Source organism: Mobula birostris, chromosome 2 (assembly GCF_030028105.1).
Source record: "Mobula birostris isolate sMobBir1 chromosome 2, sMobBir1.hap1, whole genome shotgun sequence".
Taxonomy (NCBI): Eukaryota; Metazoa; Chordata; class Chondrichthyes; order Myliobatiformes; family Myliobatidae; genus Mobula; species Mobula birostris.
This window is the reverse complement of record NC_092371.1, coordinates 43,537,420-43,561,256: the sequence shown is the minus strand read 5'-3', so window position 1 is coordinate 43,561,256 and position 23,837 is coordinate 43,537,420. Positions and strand designations below refer to the sequence as shown.

The window sequence follows — 23,837 nt, the reverse complement described above, 5'->3', positions numbered from 1 at the left end:
TAAAAACACACCATTCCTACCATTAAGCATGGTGATGGCTGCATCATGCTGTGGGGATGCTTCACTGTAGCAAGCCTTGGAAGGCTTGTGAATGTAGAGGGTAAAATGAATGCAGCGAAATACATTCTGTTCAAAAAGTTAAAGCAAACTCAATTGGGGGCCAAATCTTAAGATTGCCTAATCAACATGGCTCAGGTGGCCTCAAGTTGTTCTACCCACTGAATAAGAGTAGAATTGTTAAAATTGGTTTGTTTTAGGTGGGAGGTCATAGAATATTTTAGAGCTCCATGTTAATATTTGTGTTTGTTCATCTATCCACAGCTAAATTCTGTGAGTTTCATCCTATTAAAATGTACTCCATTGGACATGTAAATAAATCGAAATGAAAAATAGTTATCCTGTGTCTTCTGTGGAGAAGTGCAAAGTTTTATTATCTTTGAGCAGTTGGGTTGTTCAGAACTGATCAAGAATAATTTCCATTCTCAGAAGCAATATGTTGTTTGACTAATAACTGCAGGTTTACTTCATTTTGAGATGCAATCCATTCGTAGATCCAACTTGTGAGGTACCTTTGTACATTTCTCAGCATCATACAAAACTAATTTCTACAGGATCTTGATGCTCGATTTGAGATGAGTTCCAGTTGACTATAATGGAGATAGCAATATTTAGTAATGATAATAGATTTTACAAATAGGTGTCCTCAATAACCCATCTCTGCTCAGTTGCTAACACTCAGAGCTAGAGATTTTAAAGGATGTAGATTAGTAGAACAGTAACTGAAACTGAGCATTATAGCTTATTTAGAAGTAGGGTATTTTCTGAGGTAGCGGCCTGATAATTAAGTTTCCAAGTAGTAGATGACATTAGTTGTACTTTGATGCTATATTAATAATTTTTTCAAAGTGATTAATGCTTAGCCATGGTAAGATTGTGACAAAGTGAGAGAAAATTGAATGTTGTGCTTAACTGTAACCATTCACATAATGTGAAACTGTGTTGAAGTCCCATCTTGGCGGAGGTGCTAAAATTGATAGTTATTTCTAGTTGTCTCCTGATCTTCTGGATATTTGAATATCATTTACTCTGAGTTGAGTAGGCTAATGACAGCCAGTATGTTTCTTAGACAGTGAAAAGTGGGTAACCTTTCATTCTAGCTATTTTTCAAGAGGTGTCTGAAGCCTTCATTGCAAATAATTCACGCTTTCTTGTCGATGCTTTTCATTATCTATCCATATGTCCGTGAACACCTTACTGGCTGAATTGTTTGTGGATATCAATAGTGTACTTTTTTTTTCTCTGTATACTGGCAAACTCTAGTGGAAAGATTTCTTGAAAACTTGATCAGCCGAACACTTGAAGCCTTGAACGATCAGCCAGCAGATTTTGAACGTTATTAGCCATGCCTGGAATGTATTATCAAGATTCTAGTAATATTTGCAGATCTGTGGAACTCCCTTTTCCTGTGTGTGCGTGTGTGTGTGTGGGTGGAGACGGAGGAAGCTAGCATATGGAAGAAATTTGCCAGTCAGTGCATTAAATAGTTTACAGTAATCAAGAATAAATATTCTATGAAAAGTCCTGTACACTTTACATTTTCTACATTGTTCTTATTTTACAGTTTTGCGTTTGGCTCTCTAATCTCTGCTGTTGACCCAGTGGCAACGATTGCCATTTTTAATGCTCTGAATGTGGATCCTGTTCTGAACATGTTGGTGTTTGGAGAGAGCATTCTTAATGATGCAGTTTCTATAGTCCTCACCAAGTAAGCTTTTATAATATATGTACTAAGTGTATTTTGACCATGCATATCATTTCACATAGCAGTAGGCTTAGTCACAATAGCATTGAAACTGTCCTTCAGCCCAGCTTCTCCATGCCAACCAAGGCATCCACTTCAGCTACTTCGATCTGGCATATATCCCTCTGAATAAGGGGTTCCCAACCTGGGATCCACAAACCCCTTGTTTAGTGGTATTGGTCCATGGCATAAAAAAGGTTGGGAACCCCTGCTCTACATCAAGATCCCCCTTTATTTATGATAACTTCCATTGTGATGGATATTCATTTTCCAGGTCCCGCGAGGCTTATTGCTAACCTCAGCTTTCCAGCACAGCAGCTTGGCCTTTCCAAAGGGTTGTTGATGATAAGGTTACATTTTGAGTAAATATCCTTTGCTCATGCAATCCAGAGTTGTTCTGAAGCATGCAGCATTTCCCCAGTAGATTGCTTTAAGAATTTTAAAGATCAAATAATTACCAATTTTGACAAGTTTTTCCTTTTCTCCATAATATGACTTCTGTTGATCTATCTTGCGGTTTGCATTTTGCATATATTGTTTGGCACAATGATGCAGCTAGTGGCACAATGGCAGAGCTAAGTAAGTCATTACCCCACAGTCCCATCAGTTGAGGTTCAATCCTAGCTTCCAGTGCTGACTGTGTGGAGTTCTTCCTGTCGTGGTTTTGACTCTTCCCCACCCCCACCCCCATATGCTATATCCCAAATTGTTCATATTGATAGGCTAATTGACAACTGCATGTTTCCACACGTGTGTTAATGAGTGGTAGGATCTTGAAGGAGTTGATAGGAATGTGGATTAGGATAAGGTTAGTGTAAAATTGGGTGCTTAATAGTGGGCATGAATTCAATAGGCCAAAAGGCCTGTTACCATACTGTATCATTCTGACTTTATTGCCGACCAGTAATTTGGACACACTGATTTTGATAATATTGATTGTTCACTATGCAAAACTGTGCAAACACAGAAGGTGTAATGTGGTAACCATAATGTTCAAATACTGTTCTCTAGCACAGCTGAAGGCTTAGCCAGAGACAATGCGACTGATGTGAGTGGATGGCAAACATTCCTGCAGGCACTGGGCTATTTCCTCAAGATGTTTTTTGGATCTGCAGCACTTGGAACACTCACTGGTCTCATCTCTGCTTTGATATCTTTTCATTTGGTCTGAGAATATGGTCATTATGATTTTATATTTTCATCCTCAATGTTAAAAATATTCAGAGAAATAAACTTATAACATAAGTGTATATAATAGATGTTCTTTGCAAGCAGCCAATTAATTTCAGGGTAATTTTGATAGGATCTCAGGGAGCTGTCCTGTACTGACCTCTAAGTTCTATTCTAGAAAACTGACAGAGGATTAATTAAAAGTTTGACTGAAGTTCCTTCTTTAAATCGTTCACTGTGGGCTTTAATCAATTTTAAATGAGTTAAATGAAACCCTCTCAGAATGTTGCAGAGAAATTTTAATAAAATTTAAGTACACTTTGGCACATTGGTGTAACTAGTGGCACAGTGGCATAGCTAATGAAGCCATTGCTTCACAGTTCCATCAGCTCAAGTTCAATCCTGACCTCAGGTGCTGTCTCTTTGGAGTTTACATGTTCTCCCTGTCATAGTGTTGGTAACCACCTTGCCCCCATTTCCCAAATTGTGCAGATTGGTAGCCCAATTGATTAGCGTAGAGTGTTGATAAGTGGTAGGATTGAACAGAATTGATAGGAATGTGGTTTACAATACAGATGATCTCTGTACATTAGTTGTATAAATCTGATCATCTGCATTTACAATATTCTTTTGGTAACGGAACAGAATTGTCAGCAAATAAACTCGTATCCGAGTTACTACTATAGGGTAGCCCTTCCTTCAAAATTTTTTAAAGTAAATTTATTATCAAAGCACATACATGTCACCATCTACAGCCCTGGGATTCATTTTCTTGTGGGCAATCACAGTACGTGCAAGAAGCACAATAGAATCAATGAAAAACCACCCCCAACGGGATGGACAAACAAGCTGCAAATACAAACAGAAAAAAAGAAAGTAATAAATAAGTGATTAATATCAAGAGCATGAGATGAAGAACATGAAAGTGAGTCCATAGGTTGATGAGGTGAGTGAAGTTATCCCCTCTAGTTCAAGAGCTGATGGTTCAAAATTCAGAGTAAAATTTTTATCAGAGTACGTACACGTTGCCACGTACAACCCTGAGATCCTTTTTTCTTGTGGGCGTACTCAGCAAATCTATAGAGCAGTTACTAACCGGATCAATGAAGGAGCAAGTACATAGAAGGCAACGAACTGTATAAATGCAAGCATAAATAAATAGCTATGTAAATAATAGCAACAAGTATGAAATAACAAAATAAGGAACCTTTAAAGGGAGACTATCGGTTTGGGAACACCAGAAGTAGAATGAGTGGTTATCCCCTTTCGTTCAAGAGCCTGATGGTTCAGGGTAGTAACTGTTCTTGAACCTGGTGATGCAAGTCCTGAGGCACCTGTACCTTCTACTTGATGGCAGCAGCAAAAAAAGGGCATGGCCTGAGTGTTGAGGATCTTTGCTGATGGACACTGCTTTTCTACGGCAACGTTTCATGTAGATGTGCTGAATGGCTGGATGGTTGAGAGGGCTTTATCCATGATGTGCTGGCCCGAATTCACTACCCTTTGTAGGATTTTCCTCTGAAAGGGGGGGGGGGGGGGGGGTGTGTGTGTGTGTTCGTGTTCGTGCTCGTCCCTGAAACTGGTAGTGTAGCCCTGAGGTTCCTGTACCTCTCTCCTGATGGCAGCAGTGAGGAGAGGAGAAAGCATAGCCTGGATGGTAGGGATCGTTGATGAATGATGCTGCTTTCCTGTGACAGCGCTCCTTGCCAATGTGCTCATTTGTGGAAAGGTCTTTACCCATGATGGACTGGGCTGTATCCACTACTTTAGGTTTTCCATTCACAAGCATTGGTGTTTCCACACCAGGCCATGATGTAATAAGCCAATATACTCTGCATCGCACATCTTCAGATGTTTTGACATACGACAATTGTGTCACCAACAAACTTAAATATGGCATTAGAGCTGTGCTTAACCATACAGTCATAAGTATAAAGTGAGTAGAGCAGGGGGCTAAGCACACTGCCTTGTGGTGCACCTGTCCTGATGGAGATTGTGGAGGAGATGTGGTTGCCATTCCCAACAGACTGTGGTCTGTAGCTGAGAAAATTGAGGACCCAGTTACACAAGGAGGTATCAAGGCCTAGGTCTTAAAGCTTACTTGTTAGTTTTGAGAGAATAATATTATTGAATGTTGAACTGTAGTTAATGAATGCTGATGCATGCACCTTCACTGTCCAGATGTTCCAGGGTTGATCGAAAAGCCAATAAAATAGCATCTAGTGTTGACCTGTTTTGATGGTAGGCAAATTGGAGTAGATAGAAGTCGTATCTCAGGGAGGAGTTAATATCTTTCATTACTGACCTCTTTAGTTCACGGCCAGGTGCCTGATCTGTGCTGAGCAATTTCCTGGAGTGGTTTAACCGATATCTTTAACCTCTCGCTTCAGGTGCCTAAGAAGAACATGGTAACCTGTCTCCCTGACTATCATAAACGCCCGTAGCCCCAATGTCATGACAGCATCCTTCAGGAAGGTGCCTCCATATTTTGATGGTCAAAGTGAGCATAAAATGCTTTGAGCTCACCTGTGATTGAAGGTTTGTCACCTATGTCACTTGGTTTCATTTTGTAGGAGGGTGGTATTCAAGCACTGCCACAGCTGTCAAGCATTCTTCATTGATTCAGGTTTGGTCTGTAACTGTCACTGCATACAATTGGCTTTCCGGCAATCTTACTTGTACCTCTTCTATTTAACTTTTTGCCAGACCTGAATGCCACTGAGCCAGCCCCCAGCAGATTGTGGATCTCATGGTCCATTCAGGGCTTCTCGTAAAGGAAGATTCTGAATGATTTTGTGGACACACACTTGTCTACGACTGTTTTTATGAAGTGCATGACATCTGTGAGATGGAACAGTAGGCATTCCTAATCAGTATAGCAGCGGTCAGGTGTATTGAGAACACTGATGTTACAGGTGATAATTTGGCAGAGATTTCCTCAAACAAACCTGAGGTAGGCTGTTTCTTGCTTGCTGATGGTAGCACTCAGTGCCTGCTTAACATTGGCCTTTGGCGGTATGTAGACTGCAGTCAGGATCACAGAGAAAAATTCTCTTGGTAAGTAGAATGGTCAGCACCTAATCATTAGATGTTCCAGGTTGTGGGAACAAGGGTGCGACAAGACCACTGCATTCGAACACCGCATAATTAATCAGGAAACACGAACTACCACCTATTGCCTTCTCCAAATCAGCAGTCATGTGTGTTCAGTGTATCAAGAAGCCCTTGGGTCTTACCAATGTATGCGGCATGTCCAGAGTGAGCCACATCACTGTGAAACAGAGAAAGCAGCAATTCCTCATTTCCCTCTGGTACATCAATCTTGCTCTTAGGTTCTTTATCCAGCATCTTGTGAGCAGATGTACAGTCACTGGGAGATCAGATAGAGGGAGTTTCATACCTTGGCATTGCAGTTTGGCTTGGAGTCCTCCCCTCTTCTCCACCTTTCACCCATGGGGATGTACCTTCATCCAGCTATCAGATGGCTACTTACCTTTGTAGAGTTCAAAGAAAACCACATAGCTTTCACAGATTTCTTGGATCTCAAGCTGAGAAATCTATAGTGAATTTGTACAAGTAGCAGTGCATTGAAATCAATAGGAGAATGATAAATTGACATTTTGTTACGTGATTTTGAATGTTAATGTAAATGTTTTAATTATTGTGTTTTTTTTGGTTTTTATCTTATATTTTAGTAACCTTTCTTTAAAACATTTCCTTGTTGATGTGAGTGTTTCAAAATATCATAGAGAGAAACAAACATTCAATGGCACTGACAATTTTGCAAACTGGTGAATCTGCAGGCTGGGCCTCCCTAGTAATCGAAGCTGTTCTGCCAGTGTAGTTGTCCACTTGAGCTGAGAGAGGCCCTGAGCTGTACTGTGCTGTCCAAGTCCACGCTAATAAGTTTGCAGTCAGCCTTCCAACAGAAGGCTCTGTCCAGAGTCCTCACTAGAAACAATATCATGATCCAGAGGTGAACTCAAGCTTCATAAACTTAAAAAAAAATTAAAGAATTTGTAAACATAGGCCCATCCTACTGTCATCATTCTCTCATTTGGTTTTGGATTGACCGTGTCAGGCATGCAGAACTGAAAAATGAATACAATTTATAAGCTAGAATTCAGCAGGTCAGGCAGCATCTCTAGGAAGAGGTACAGTCGACGTTTCGGGCCGAGACCCTTCGTCAGGACTAACTGAAAGAAGAGCTAGTTCTTACTAGCTGACAAAGGGTCTCAGCCCGAAACGTCGACTGTACCTCTTCCCAGAGATGCTGCCTGGCCTGCTGCGTTCACTAACAACTTTGATGTGTGTTGCTTGAAGTCCCAGCATCTGCAGATTTCCTCGTGTATAAGCTAGAATTGTTTTGTTTTGTATGTGTTATATACAAGTGAACATATTTTTCTTAATATACAAGTATTTACCTGCTAAAGCACATTGACCTCAGAAAAACACCATCACTTGAATTTGGAATGATGATAATATTTGCCTATCTTCCTTATGGCCTTGCAGAAGGCATAAAGCTATCTGGTAAGTACTGTCTGTTTTATTCATGTCTCTGCTATTTTCTTAATACTTGTACTATTGTTTTACATTATCCATATATTGTGAAGAGCAGATAAGCGTGTGTCCATTGCTTGACAATTTTAAATACTTACAGCGTATATTTGATTATCTAAGTACAAAGTAATGATTAAAACACTATTTGAACTTGAAAGTGATCATTTTGGTGTACATCCTCTATTTCACTACTTCCATTGTAAATTTTCCTCTTTATATGGTATACCTGTTATGTGTTTTCTATTCAACTCTGTAATTATTCAGGAAGTTATGTTCTTTATCTTTCTCCAAGTCGTCCAGCTGAGTTGAGGTGGAAGCCATAAGCCACATAGGATATTTACAACCTTAGTGAAAGACAATACAGGTTGAAACACTCTAGTTCAGTACCATTGAGACCTGAATGGACCACAGAAGTTACTCCCTGATCATCTTCCTCTGAAGAGGAGATCTGTTCTTTCTAAGTATAGACTATCTCTAGATTGTGTAAAGTTTCCAAAGTCAGGCGAGCTTTTGGCTGAAATTGCAAAAGCTCAGCTGGTCGATTAATCAGTTACAACTTGGTACAGATCTCAGTTAATTTTAGATTTTAATTAGACCTTACAGTTAGTTAATTAGTACAGATCTGCATGAGAGATTCGGAGCATGCCAGAACACAGAATGCCAGACCAGAGAGTGTCAACTTGTATCTGTAAAGAGCTTGCAAAATGATGCGCACTTACACCAACATGTTATTGCAGTCTATAACACCAACGTAGTACATAACAATCAATATCGGAAGGCTAAGAAGATGCAGTGAAATCCCTTAGCTCATGCACTAAATGTGATACTTCAGTGGCAGATAACCTACAGTGATTTCAAACAAATTCTGTGCACTTTGATCTAGTACGTTTTCACTAAGTAGAGCTGTTACTAAAGCCCAACCTTATTGGGAAGAATGGCCTTAAAATATCTGTGACTTATCAGACAAAGTAAACCTAAAATACTGAAGTTTTATTTGTAATAATAATTCATAAAAATCAATAGTTGTATTCATGTACTTGGGATATGGGAGAAACAGCTTAAATCAAGTAATCGCTTTCATCCTTTAGAAACATTTTGGATCTTGTCCATTGTACAGTACTGAAAATAAGCTGCTTTCTGTTTTCGGCCATCAGCCATTGTTCTGCAGAAAATGAGAAGGGATTGGCCACATGAGATCCAAGCAGCCTGAGAGTTCTCATGGCTGGTGGGGTTGCTTTGTTTTCTTCCTGGTCCCAACCCTACGTGCAGCAAAACTAGGTGCAGATTGTTTAGCTTCATTGACTGCCCAGCACCACCAAGCTTGAACTGACTACTCGGTGAATCAGAGGCAATTTTTAATGTCCAGCATGTTTTCCACTGTCTGATGGCTACTGGCCCATGACATGGGTTTGAGTGTGCCAGCTTTTCTGTCCACTCTGCCTCCCATAGCTGCCACGGTCTTCGTCTGGAACATGTAACTGGAATGGTGTAATTAAATGTGTGGCCAAAATATTACAGTTGCAACCTTTCTTCAAAAGTGTGAGGATGTTGGAAATGAGCAGCTTTGAAGCAAGGTAAAAGTTTGGCAGATAATTTCTACATAATCATACCATCTATAAATATCTGTATGGTCAAATATAAATTTCATTCATTTCTTTTCAATTCAGCATGAAATATCAATATTTTACCCTAATATCTTGAAATCAATAGTCCTTTACAATTTCCAAGCTCCACTATGATAATCAATTCAGAAGCATTCAGCATTCAAATTTGGAAGATTAGTATACTTTGGCAGCAATTTTACTTCAATTAAGTTGCTGTAATTGAAAAGATTTCAACTAATTCTTTCTACTACATTTACTGCTGTGAAGCCCTTAACAGCAGAGTAGATTTAACAGGCATTTCCCCCATCTTTATGGTTAAAAATATTAAAGTAGCACTAGTACAAAAAGTAAGTAACTATCATTGTTGCTAAAACCAATCATCTTTACTAATGTTAATTGATAATTATTGGAGGAGAGAAGAGGCTGTTCTCCGTGACCTTTCTGGTCAAGACGGTGCCAAGCTGCAATGTCTGGTGAGGGCCTGGCTCAGACTTGATTGTTTACTTCATGGGGAATGCTTAGGGATCAGGTTAAGGTTTAGAAATAGGGGTGAAGGACGTTAGAGGTCGGAGGCAGTCAGAGGCAGGAACTGGAATCGAGGTTGGTGCAGTAGAAGGCCAGTGATTCCTGTGGATGAATGTCTGGTTGGTTGGTAGGCACTGAGGACGAAGGCCTGCATTTCCCATGGTCAGTGACCAATGTCGGCAGGCCCTGTGAGCAAGGGCTGGTGACATCCCCAGGTCAGCGAGTCCCCCAGATCTTTGTCTTTGCTATTTGGAAGCCTTAACCAGAGACTATGATTGATTTCAAAACTATTGCTAGATGGTACATCCTCTGGACTGGTGAGCAATAGTATGAGAAAGTGTGTATAAAATTTACAGGGACATGCATGTATTTTTCAGTACGGGTATTTATGTTTTTCTATTTTTATTGAATGTTGTTACATGCTTCTAGCTCAATGAAAAAGTAGTTACACAACAATGAAAACAAACAAATTGGATAAAATGGCAACTTATACAATTTTCATATTTTCTTTATTAGTTTTTCCTTTCAACATTTTTACAATGTTGCTTTTTAGGTTTTTGATTTAATGAGGATCTTTGATTTAGTAATGTTTGCAGTTGTGGATCGGTATTGTGCATATAAAGGAAACCAAAATCATTTTCCATTTCTAACATTCCTTGATAGGAATTTCAGCTACCTTAATCATATATTACAAGAATAGCAAAGAAATAATTATTCTATGTGCTGTAGACTGTGTCATAAATTCCACTTGTTAGAGTATAAAACTCTTAAATCAAAAAATTAGTCAAATTCATTAATTTGGCCCAACTACAAAGTCAATGGGTTTATTCTTAAAGGCATGCAACAGAGTACTTAAATCTCCAGTTCTTTGACAGTAAGCAAGTTCTACATACAAATTTCACTAGTTATATTTAATTTTAGCCACGACCATTAATCATAAATATAAGTAATTGTCATTTTAAGAGTTTTTTGATGCATTCAACTCCCATGTCTGTTTGTTTGTCCTATGTTTACAGGAATCATGGCTATTCTGTTTTCTGGAATAGTGATGTCACACTATGCACACCATAATCTTTCTCCAGTTACTCAAATCCTTATGCAGCAGACATTACGCACAGTCGCTTTTATGTGTGGTATGTACTCTTTTAGGGGTGGGATTGGGTCAAGGTTCCTAGCTTTCTCATAAAAAAAATTGTGGAAACTTCAATTTGAAAAATTAAGCCAAATCCGAACTAAAAACCAAGTGCTGAAAAATTGAGCAGATCAGCAGCAACATTCTGTGGTAAAAGACAGAAATAACATTTCAAGTCAAAGAACTAACAGAAAAAAGCGTATTAACTAGGCCTAATATAATTTGAAAAATGGCAGTATCTATTAAAAATTCACCAGGAAAGATGATGCTCTTAAGAAAACTGAGTGCCACTGAGGCTAGCAAAAATATATAGCAATGATAAAGGATGGTTGTTTACAGGTAATGAAAATGCATTTAGTAGTGACTCACAACCGAAGGTAATGTTGCTGCCTGTGCTCACATTCTGAGATGCTTTTATAAAGTGAGGAATAATTTGAAGTGGACAAGTATTAAATAACAATCACAGTCCACCTTTTTGTGGATTGATCATTTGAAACAATAACAGCCATTCTCCATTGGGGAGAAAATATCACATTATGAATTCACAAAGCAAGTTTTGTAACAAGAGAATGAAAGCAGAAATGAATTTCTTAAGTGTACCTAATTAAAATGTGGAAATCTGAGATGTATAGATATCAGCATTAGCATTCTAATGGCTACTAATCTCCGTGATTTATGGTTGTTAGAGGTTGTTATTTGAAGAGTGAACAGTATTGGATAGTATAATTATAGATTAGCTAAAATGAGAACCAGTCTTCAGGAAATAAAACCTGTGTATAGTTTATCTTCCAACTGATGCTTGTGGCTAGTGAAACCACACATAGGAAAGGGCAATAGATGAATATTCATGCTGTTAGCGCATTGCTAGAGGTGTATGCCTGTTCCCTGCGGATGGGGTCCCAAATGTGACAGCCTAAAACTGAGCCATGCAGAAGCTGTAACTGCAGAAATCGTTATTCACACAGCAGACCTCCAGTAGAGAGAGAGGGGGGAATCCAAGAGAATTTTATTCTCCTGACAGTGTTTTATACTTCAGCACAAAGATAACAATAAATGATTAACTGCAGTTTCAATTGCTATAATCACCTACTTAACATTTTGGATATAGTCAAGTAAATATACAGAATTACATATTTACAATGGTAAACATCCCAACTAGTGGATCTGTTTGAATATTTAATACTCATAGCCAGACACCAAAATATACCCCTTTTGTTACAGTGTTGAAGGATGGCGCTATGAATAAACAATTAACCAGATGGTGAAGTGAAAAACAGATCTGCCTTCAATTGTCTGATGTTGCAGTGATACATAGTCAACAAGGTGCTAATAGCAGGAACATTCATCTATTGTCTTTCTCTATGTAGTTTCAATGAAACAAGAATGTGCCACATGCAATGATTGCTTTCACAAGCCACAAGAGTATCAATTGGAAATTAAATTGTGTACAGCAACACACATCAAAGTTGCTGGTGAACGCAGCAGGCCAGGCAGCATCTGTAGGAAGAGGTACAGTCGACATTTCAGGCCGAGACCCTTCGTCAGGACTAACTGAAGGAAGAGTGAGTAAGGGATTTGAAAGTTGGAGGGGGAGATCCAAAATGATAGGAGAAGACAGGAGGGGGAGGGATAGAGCCAAGAGCTGGACAGGTGATAGGAGAGGATCATGGGACAGGAGGTCCGGGAAGAAAGACGGGGGGGGACCCAGAGGATGGGCAAGAGGTATATTCAGAGGGACAGAGGGAGAAAAAGGAGAGTGAGAGAAAGAATGTGTGCATAAAAATAAGTAACAGATGGGGTACGAGGGGGAGGTGGGGCCTTAGCGGAAGTTAGAGAAGTCGATGTTCATGCCATCAGGTTGGAGGCTACCCAGACGGAATATAAGGTGTTGTTCCTCCAACCTGAGTGTGGCTTCATCTTTACAGTAGAGGAGGCCGTGGATAGACATGTCAGAATGGGAATGGGATGTGGAATTAAAATGTGTGGCCACTGGGAGATCCTGCTTTCTCTGGCGGACAGAGCGTAGATGTTCAGCAAAGCGGTCTCCCAGCCTGCGTCGCATCTCGCCAATATATAAAAGGCCACATCGGGAGCACCGGACGCAGTATATCACCCCAGCCGACTCACAGGTGAAGTGTTGCCTCACCTGGAAGGACTGTTTGGGGCCCTGAATGGTGGTAAGGGAGGAAGTGTAAGGGCATGTGTAGCACTTGTTCCGCTTACACGGATAAGTTGTGTACAGGTTTTGTTTCCTGGAGACCTGTTCCCAGTTTGGTTAATCCATGGTAATTTCATTACACTGGAATGATCCCTAACAATGATAACTGTTCAGAAAATGCAATTCAAGTAAATTTTAGATTCTGCAAAATTTCAAATTTAAGTTTCCACAAAATGTCCTGTCGCTATAAACAATTTTCATTTTACATTTTGATGTCTAGTTTATTATGTTTCATTTTTAGTTATTAATACTTGAGCTCACAATTTATAAAGCATTTTGAAGGGAGAGCAGCACAGGATGATGTGTGGACTCCAAAATTAAATTATAAGGAGAGTTATCTAAGTTACACTTGTATTCATTGTGATTGAAAAGATTAAGGATAAAATGGTCTAGATTTTAAAAGGAACTTGGTAAAAGTTTCATGAAGTGATTTGGTCTAATGAAGGATAACAGGAATGAAGTTAGAAAACACTCCTATACAGAATGATGGTAGCTTGAAATGTGCAGCTCACTGTTTATGTTCACTTTAAAATCCAAAGATTTTAATCAACTAAAGAATGTCAGAACAGATTTGAGGAGCAAAATGCCTTGTTTCTGTACTGGTATTACAAAGAGGAATCCTGTGCTAAAGGAAAATATGCAATGCCATTAACCTGGCTTCCAAATCGGTGTGAGATTCTTTTTACCATATTTTAAAACCAGCAACTCTTAATTTATTTTCACAGAGACGTGTGTGTTTGCTTATATTGGGCTGGCAATATTCAGCTTTCCTCACAAATTTGAAATCTCCTTTGTTATCTGGTGCATTGTGAGTAGAAACAGTATATCTTCTTTTGATAAGTTGATCTTAAATTTAGTGCAATTTCTTATTGACTGACGAGTTACTTGATGTTTGATTAGAAAAGAATTGTTATGAATATGGGCTAGTAAAAACATGACAAAGACACAACACAAAGTAAATGAAACAGTCTGAGTAATTCAGAGTAAATGTGACGTACTCTGTCTAATCCATTGATAAGTATGACTTATTTGCTATACAAAAACAAAGTAATTATGCCATAAATATTAAATGTTAGCTTTGAAAAGTCTCAAAACAAATTTTCTCATAGCTAATCATTCATTGACTTTCCACAATATGTCAGTGTTCAATTTTTCTAAACACTTGGGAGCCAATTATGTTCATTTTTTGTTGTATTACTCTTAATCAATATTATAATATATGCCACAAATATTTTGACACAGTTTCCAAAGATGTTTCAATATATTAAAATTAATGCCTTTATTGTCACTTCCCAAACCTAAGTATTCCAAGATGAACATTTTGATGAAAGTCTTTTCATTTATTACAGATAACTTTACAATGAAGTGTTATCTTAATTCTTTTTTACAAAATAAATATTCTAAGTGCAAAGTCGGAAGTGAAGTAGGCCTGTCAATTCCTCAGACATGAGCAGGTGATAGAAATAAGCCCATAAATCCTTTTATTGAACAAAATTTGATATTAATTTAACCAAGTAGCCACACTTGTGCCTTCGAGTCAGGTGATTGTGATTCAAAGTCTTCTCCAGAACTTTGGACACAATTTTCAGTAATACTTAATTACATAAACACTGTAGCATGCTACCATAGTGATATCTTTTTAACAAAACAAAAATCAAACCATTGCCTGTACAGCAAAATACTCCAGGCATTTTATAGGAAAGTAACAATTCAAATATCTGAGATTAAACAGTAATAATCCTATATATTTGTGAGTAGTTCCTATTTGCTTTTAGAGCAGTACAACATAGAAATAGGCGTTTTCTGTCCACCAGTCTGTGTTGGTCATGCACCCATTTACCCTAATGACATTTTTATCCTCCCATATTTGCATCACTATCTTCCCCCTCCCCCCCCCCCCAATTCTTTAATTCCTCTGCACACTGGGGGCAATTTACAGAGACCAATTAACAATCGACATATCTTTGGGATGTGGGACGAAGCAGAGTACCAGGGCTGACTCACATGAGCAGAGGGAGAGCATGCACCCACCAAACAGATAGCACTGGAGGTCAGTATTGAACCAAGGCCGTGAAGCAGCTTTACTGTCAGTGTTGCAGTAGGGTCACTGATTGCACCCATTGTCATTCTGTAACTTTTCAGCATCTCAGTTTGCTGTTGCTAATCTTAAACAACCTAAACTAAAAACTGAAGAGAAAATTACTATGTGTGGATTATTATAGTGATTGAATGAGAAGCAGCTAACAAAGGACTGATATGATATCCTAATGGATAAGTTTCCAATAACAGCAGGAAGTTAAGGGAGCATATAATCCCAGTGTATAATCACCAAAGATGTCTGTTTAGCTTTATATAGTAATGCATCAAACCTGCAATAAAAAGAACAAACAGAATACTTGAGTTCACAATCAAAACCAAGTTTAATATCACTTGCATGTGTAGTGAATTTTGTTGTTTTGTGGCAGCAGTACAGTTCAATACATAATTTTAAAACTATAAATTGCAATAGAAATATATATGTTCAACAGGATCCAACTACCATACACATCTTTACTTACCCCTGCAGCCCCTCCCCACTTTCCTCAAGAATTGTTCCCCCTGTGATTCCTTTGTCAATTCATCTTTCCCTCCTGATACAGATCCTTGAAAGTGACCAAAATGCTACCCCTGCCTATCCACCTCCTCCCTCACCTCCATTCAGGGCCTGTAACAGTCCTTCCAGTGAGGCAACACTTCACCTGCGAATCTGTTGGGGGTTATCCGTTGTATCCAGTGCTCCCGTTGCAGACATTGGTATGACCCAAAATTGGGGGGCTGCTTTGTTGAGCTCCTCTGCTCCATCTGCAATAAGCGGTATTTCCTGGTGGATAACCATTTTACTTCCTGTCTCCATTCCCTTTCTGACATGTCAGTGCATGGCCTGCTCTTCTGCCATAATAAGGCTACTCCCAGGGTGGAGGAACAACACCTCATATTCCAGCTGGGTAGCCTACAACCTGATAGTATGAGCATCAACTTCCCCTTTTGATATTTTTTCCCCCTCTCCCTCTCCACTTCTTCTATACCCCACTCTGGCCACTTATCTCTTCTCTTCACCTGCCACTCTCCTATCGGATTCCTCCTTCATCAGTCCTTTACCTTTACCACACCCTTGGCTTCACCTATCACCTAGGTAGTCCTCCTTCCCCTCCCTCAACCTTTTTATTGTGGCATCTTCCCCTTTTTCAGAAATGTGGACTGTTTATTCATTTCCGTAGATGCTACCTGACCTACTAAGTTCCTTCAGCATTTTGTGTGTGTTACTTTAGATTCTCAGTATTTACAGACTCTCTCAGTTCTTGCACTCTTCTTGCTGCTGCCATTTTTTTAATCTTTCAGTATTTGCACTGCTTGTCATCTTTTGCATATTGGTGTTTGTCTTGTTGGGCATAGACTTTCATTGATTCTATTGTATTTCTTGTATTTACTGTAAACGCCCACAAAATGAATCTTGGGGTTGTATATTGTGACATATATGTACTTAGATAATTGTACTTTAATCATATTGTGAAGACAGTTAAATGATGTGAGGCTAATTTACTGCATTAGAGAGTTAAATTCTGATACAAATTCTGAGAAATATTTGCTAATTAGCTATGCACATATTTAATGCAATTAAATATTTGAACAAACACTTCTGGTCAAGAGTGAGGAAAGCGTAGATTTCGAGCACTGCATTACCACTTAAGCTGAGAGGTTAAGTAATGATTAATAAATGGAAGAATTTCTTCACACAATTTATGAGTAATCGTACAGGGATGTTGAAATCTTTAGATCCATTTGTTAGGGTGTGACGGGCTTTTTAGATGTCTGGAACGAATGATGACATAGTATTAGCATATTACTATTACAGAAATAAGTTGTTCTTTACTGATGTGTTTCCTGTTTTTAAAACTAGTTGTGCCATCCTTTTGTGTAATTGTCAGCAATATATACCATCAAAGTAGGAACATGATCAATTTCTCCTTAGTTTTCCAACTGCCCCTTATGACTGCTGTGCCACTCGTGAATATTTCATTTAATAAAGAAAAACTTACCAGCCTGCATCTCTTTCGTCAGCAGTTCATAATAAAGATAAATTTTCTAACTTAGTATGTGGTCAAAGTCTGAGTTGAGCTGGAGACTAGTTATTATCATATTTGATGTCTTGTTTTGACCTGCACCAGATTGCAGAATTGGAACGGATATTGCAATTACCAGTAAAACACAGACTTTACCAGTAATTGAAAAGTCCTGATTTTAGAATAATTGTCAGCAACATGGACAGATAACTCGGTGGTAAATCTGGCAAAAGCCTGGTGTATCGATGTGCAGTACCGAGCTTGGCTATGCTGGTCAGTATTCCAAAGTCTCTATGGGGGAGGGAAAAATAAATTTTGAGATGTATTCATCTAAATGTGGTGTTGGGTTATCATGTTTGAACTCTTTGTTTCCATGTTTTAAAAAATAAAAAAAAATCACCTCCTTACTGCTATGGCCATTGATTTCAGTTATGTTGTTGGGAACTGCGACAGTGCCTTAAGCAAACAAGAGAATGTCTGTGGATGATGGAAATGCAAGCTTCACACATGCTGGAGGATCTCAGCAGGCCAGGCAGCATCTATGGAAAAGAGTAAACAGTTGATGTTTCAAGCCGAAACCCTTCATCAGGACTGGGAAATAAAAGCTGAAAAGTCATAGTAAGAAGGTGGGGAGGAAGAAGCACAAGATGGTAGGCGATAGGTGAATTCAGGAGAAGGGTGGGTGAAGTAAAGAGCTGGGGAGTTAACTGGGGAAAGAGGTAAAAGGCTGGAGAAGGGTGGGGGGATCCGATTGGAGAGGACAGAAGACCATGGAAGAAAGGGAAGGAAGAGGAGCACAAGAGGGAGGTGATAGACAGTTAAGGAGATAAAGTGAGAGAGGGAAATGGGAATGGTGAAGGAGAGGACGGACCATCACCGGAAGTTTGAAAAATCAGTGTTGGAGGCTACAGCTACCCTCCATCCGCCAAAAAAAGCGGAATCTCGCGGTAGCTGTTGTAACGTGGATGAAATTACCAGAGAGACAGAGTCACTGGTAGATACAAAGCAGCTTCTTTATTCAACACAACAAGGTACAGCAGGCATCTTAACGGACAGAGACGCTTTCTGCAGAAAGGTCTGCTAGCTAATTGTGGGCTCGATATTTATATGCTAAACACAAAGGCAATCATTACAGACAATGCATCCTATTGAAGCTACATACAAAATCTCACACCATCCTTTCCTCCTGACGCCAACATCCACAACCTTTAGAAATGTAAGTTAAGTCTACGATACATTTATTTGGCATTTCCCGTGCTAACATAGAAGACAATTAATACAATTAATATTTATAATGTATAGGTGTGGTGATACTGCCTTCGAAATTACATTATCAGGTCAAACTACCAGAAGTATCTGGCATTCACACCTTTTAGGAAGTCCATTGTGGTGGACTCAATCCACAGTCCTTTGTCAAACAGTTAAAATAGAAGTCTGGTGGCCAAAGTCATTTAAGTGTTAACAAATCATCTACCCAAAAAGAAATCCACCCGAACAGTAGCCACCCATTTCAATTCTACTTCCCATTCCCATTCCAACATGATAGTCCATGGCTTCCTCTACTGCCGTGATAGGGCCACACTCAGGTTGGAGGAGCAACATCTCATATTCCATCTGAGTAGTCTCCAACCTGATGGCATGAACATCAATTTCTCAAACTTCTAGTAATTCTCCCCCCGCCTCACCTCCCCATTCCGATTTCCCTCTCCTTACAATATCTCCTTACCTGCCCTGCCCATCACCTCCCTCTGGTGCTCCTCTCCTTCCCTTTCTTCCATGGCCTTCTGTCCTCCCCTATCTGATTCTCCCTTCTCCAAGCTTTTATCTCTTTAACCAATCAACTTCCCTACTTCTTACTTTACCCCACCTCCTGTCCCGGTTTCACCTATCACCTACTACCTTGTGCTCCTGCCACCTTCTTACTCCCAACATTTCATCTTTTTTCTCCAGTCCTGATGAAGGGTCTCAGCCAGAAATGTCATAGTCATAGTAGTCATAGTCATACTTTATTGATCCCGGGGGAAATTGGTTTTCGTTACAGTTGCACCATAAATAATAATTAGTAATAAACCATAAATAGTTAAATAGTAAAAAGTAAATTATGCCAGGAAACAAGTCCAAGACCAGCCTATTGGCGCAGGGTGTCTGACCCTCCAAGGCAGGAGTTGTAGAGTTTGATGGCCACAGGCAGGAATGACTTCCTATGATGCTCTGTGTTGCATCTCGGTGGAATGAGTCTCTGGCTGAATGTACTCCTGTGTCCACCCTGTACATTATGTGGTGGATGGGAGACATTGTCCAAGATGGCATGCAACTTGGACAGCATCCTCTTTTCAGACACCACCGTCAGAGAGTCCAGTTCCATCCCCACAACATCACTGGCCTTACGAATGAGTTTGTTGATTCTGTTGGTGTCTGCTACCCTCAGCCTGCTGCCCCAGCATGCAAAAGCAAACATGATAGCACTGGCCACCACAGACTCTTAGAACATCCTCAGCATCGTCCGGCAGATGTTAAAGGACCTCAGTCTCCTCAGGAAATGGAGACGACTCCGACCCTTCTTGTAGACAGCCTCAGTGTTCTTTGACCAGTTCAGTTTATTGTCACCTCGTATCCCCAGGTATTTGTAATCCTCCACCATGTCTACACTGACCCCCTGGATGGAAACGGGGGGTGGGGGGGTACCTTAGCTCTCCTCAGGTCTACCACCAGCTCCTTAGTCTTTTTCACATTAAGCTGCAGATAATTCTGCTCACACCATGTGACAAAGTTTCCTACCGTAGCCCTGTACTCAACCTCATCTCCCTTGCTGATGCATCTAACTATGGCAGAGTCATCCAAAAACTTCTGAAGATGACAAGACTCTCTGCAGTAGTTGTCCGAGGTGTACATGGTGAAGAGAAAGGGAGACAAGACAGTCCCCTGTGAAGCTCTAGTGCTGCTGATCACTCTGTCAGACACACAGTGTTGCAAGCACACGTACTGTGGTCTGCCAGTCAGGTAATCAAGAATCCATGACACCAGGGAAGCATCCACCTGCATCACTGTCAGCTTCTTCCCCCAGCAGAGCAGAGTGGATGGTGTTGAACGCACTAGAGAAGTCAAAAAACATGACCCTCACAGTGCTCGTTGGCTTGTCCAGGTGGGCGTAGACACGGTTCAGCAGGTAGACGATGGCATCCTCAACTCCTAGTCAGGGCTGATAGGCGAACTGGAAGGGATCTAAGTATGTCCTGACCATAGGCCGGAGCAGCTCCAGAACAAGTCTCTCCAGGGTCTTCATGATGTGGGAGGCCAATGCTAACGGTCTGTAGTCATTGAGGCCACTAGGGTGCGGCGTCTTCGGCACAGGGACGAGGCAGGATGTCTTCCACAGCACAGGAACCCTACGGAGCCTCAGGATCAGGTTGAATACATGGCGAAGTACTCCACAGGCTTTGAGCACCCTGGTACTGACACCATCTGGTCCTGCAGCCTTGCTTGGGTTGAGACGTTTCAGCTGTCTTCTCACCTGTTCAGCTGCGAAGCCCACAGTGGTGGTTTCGTGTGGGAAAGGGGTATAGTCATGAGAGCAGGGTGGGGGACTGTGAGGAGGGGTAGGAGGGGAGAGTGGAATATGTGTTGGTTGGGGGCTGACAACAGATGGCTCGTGGGGGATGGGCAGGGGCCACAATGTCAAATCTGTTAAAGAACAGGTTAAGTTCATTGGCCTTGTCCACACTGTCTTCAGCTCCTCTGTTGCTAGTTTGCCAGAACCCAGTGATGGTCCTCATCCCCCTCCAGACCTCTCATGTTGTTCTGCTGGAGTTTCCACTCAAGCTTTCTCCTGTACCTGTCTTTAGCCTCCCTGATCCTGGCTTTCAGGTCCCTCTGTGGGTACGTCCACACTACGCTGGGTAATTTTGAAACCGAAGCTTTTTCTCTTCGTTTTGCCCTCCCGTCCACACTGAGCCAGCGTTTTCAGCCCCGAAAACGGAGATTTTTGAAAACACTCTCCAGAGTGAATAAATCTGAAAACGCTAAATATCCGGCGTAGTGTGTGCGGGGTAAACGGAGAGATTTAAAATCGTTGTCATGACAACACCACAACAACAATGCTTTTTTCTGCTTCTGCTTGGTACTGCGCAAGCTCTTATAACGCGCAGTCGGTGTGATCGGTGTGAGAGTTAAATTGTAAAGTGAGCTTTTTTGACTATTTAAAAACGCTGTCATGACGTGCCGGAACGGATGTTCGTTGTTTTCTTGAACGCCACCATCTAACAATTTCAGAACAGACGGACGAGACTGAAGCCAGTTGACCCATAGCTTACTGAATAAATAAGTATACTCACTTCGCCCTGTTTTCTGTCCTTGCTTGTATGAAGGTGGTTTACCTATTTATGCAAGTACTTCTCTGACAATAGATGTGTAACAGCCTAATGTAACATTGTATGGAAATACAAGATAACGCTGATGCAGATGTTTTATACATTTAACACGGTGCTTTATTAATGTAACAGAGTTAGTCAGTTTTTCAAAGTTCGTCGTCAGCTGGGTCATACTGTCCGTGAACTCCCTGTCGGTTACCTCCATACGCTCCAGTATTTGTTTTTTTTAAGTTTTAAGTCCTGCTGCGCGAGAGCCAAGAGCAATTCCTTTAAAGTTTTTTCTATTCTGTAAGTGGACAAACGCGCACTAAGTATATCGTTTCTTCTTCGTTTGTTTTCTGTGTCCTGCGCATGCCCAGTAGGAGGAGATTCGCCCAAATATCCCCCTAATGTGGACGGAGATGTTTTGAAAAACGCTTAGTGTGGACGCCTGTCGTTTTTACTCGAAACCGGCGTTTTCAAAATTATCCGGCGTAGTGTGGACGTAGCCTGTATTGCCCTCAGCTCCTCCCTATTTCCATCTCTAAACACCCTCTTTTTAGCGTTCAGGATGTCATTAATGTCCTTTGTTACCCATGGATTGTTATTTGAATAACAAAGGGCATTGCAGTCCACACAGAAGTTGATGTAATCAGTGATGCCATGAGAGCCGACTTCAGGTGACGGTGGAAACGCTCCACTAGTCCATTCGACTGTGGGTGGTAGGCAGTTGTGTGGTGTAGCTGTGTTCCTAAAAGGCTGGCCATAGCTGACCACAGGCTGGAGGTGAACTAGGCGCCCCTGTCGGAGGTAATGTGGGCTGGTACCCCGAAGCGTGCTACCCAGGTTGCAATCAGTTCTCGGGCGCAGGATTTGTAAATGTCGACTACTTACTCTTTCCCATAGATGCTGGCTGGCCTGCTGAGTGCCATCAGCAGAAATTGTTGATTAAAATAGCATGAAATCTTATGTGAATCTGTTCTTTATCTGTCCATCCCAGAATGCATAGCATAAGAGAAATGAAAAAGGAGCAAAGTTTGTGTCTTGAGTTCAAACTAAAGTAGCACGCAAAGAAAACGTGGAGAGACAATTTACTTGCACTGTTTCACTTTATGCACTGTTTAAATATGCAAATAGTTTTATGCATAAATTTATTGAAGTAGCAACACTCACAACATGCTAGAGGAACTCAGCAGGTCGGGCAGCATCCGTGGAAGTGATCAGTCAACGTTTCGGGCCAGAACCCTTCGTCAGGCCTGAAACGTTGATTGATCGTTTCCACGGATGCTGCCCGACCTGCTGAGTTCCTCCAGCGTGTTGTGAGTGTTGCTTTGACCCCAGCATCTGCAGAGTATTTTGAATTTATTGAAGTACTTTTTTTTTTGTAACTATTATCAATCTTTCTCTGAGTAATAAGTGACTAGATTAGATTTGGAGCATTGGGAAGCACAGTGGTGCAGCCAGAAGAGCTGCTGCTGCTTCATAGCATCGGCACCCTGGGTTCAGTCCTGGTCTTGATGCGGAATTTGCATACGATCTCTGTGATCACGTAGATATCTCCAGATAATCTGACTTCCTTCCAAGTAGTAAAGAAAATCAGGTTGGTTAATTGGCCTCTGTAAATTGCCCTGAGAGTAAGTGAGTGGCACTAATCAGGGAAAATCTTTGGGAATGTAGAGAGATTGGTTTACAAGGGGAAATTCAGGGAATGGGATTTTCTGACCTCCTGTGAGTAGGTTAAGTGACCTCCTGCATCATAAGAAAATAAGGAAAACTTGTCTCTTACAAGTGAAATACAAACATCACTATTTCATAACTGCAAACATTATTTTTATTATTTTAATTAAAATTTCAATTAAAAAGTAACTGTCAAAATTAAACTACTTTCTGTTTGTAATAGGTAAGTAAAATATTTTAGTAATGTTTTACACTCTGCTAGAATTAATTATAACATCAATTCCACTAATAAGACTTTGATTTACAGGTTCTTGTCTTACTTGGCAGAGCAGTGAATATATTTCCCCTCTCCTATCTTCTGAATTTCTTTCGAGATCATAAAATTACTCCTAAAATGATGTTTGTTATGTGGTTTAGTGGTAAGTAAATTTTAGATTTAATGCTCCCTTAAATTATAGGATATATTTAAATTTTAAATCTTGAATGTAAATCTTTGTAAGATGTTATTGACAAATCAAGGTACAGACAGATAGTGTGTATATAAAAGAAGTTCAGTCATGATTTTATTGAATAGTACAGCAGGTACGAATGGCCTGATACCATTAAAATTGCTTTTAGGAACACAAGTAGGAGCATAAATAGTTATGTTTTTATGCTCATCAGTTTCTTAAAATTGAATTTTATATTTTACCATAATACGCTAA

General features: G+C 40.3%; 1 protein-coding gene across 1 annotated transcript in view; it reads left to right on the top strand.

Moving 5' to 3' along the window:
• slc9a8 (solute carrier family 9 member 8) overlaps window positions 1-23,837 on the top strand; it is a 112,332-nt gene that overhangs the window by 72,392 nt on the left and 16,103 nt on the right. Inside the window, exons 8-13 of the mRNA XM_072240173.1 lie at window positions 1,622-1,765; window positions 2,813-2,951; window positions 7,396-7,501; window positions 10,677-10,793; window positions 13,736-13,818; window positions 23,441-23,552. Coding sequence (XP_072096274.1) covers window positions 1,622-1,765; window positions 2,813-2,951; window positions 7,396-7,501; window positions 10,677-10,793; window positions 13,736-13,818; window positions 23,441-23,552 — 701 coding nt within the window. The remainder of the gene's footprint in view (window positions 1-1,621; window positions 1,766-2,812; window positions 2,952-7,395; window positions 7,502-10,676; window positions 10,794-13,735; window positions 13,819-23,440; window positions 23,553-23,837) is intronic.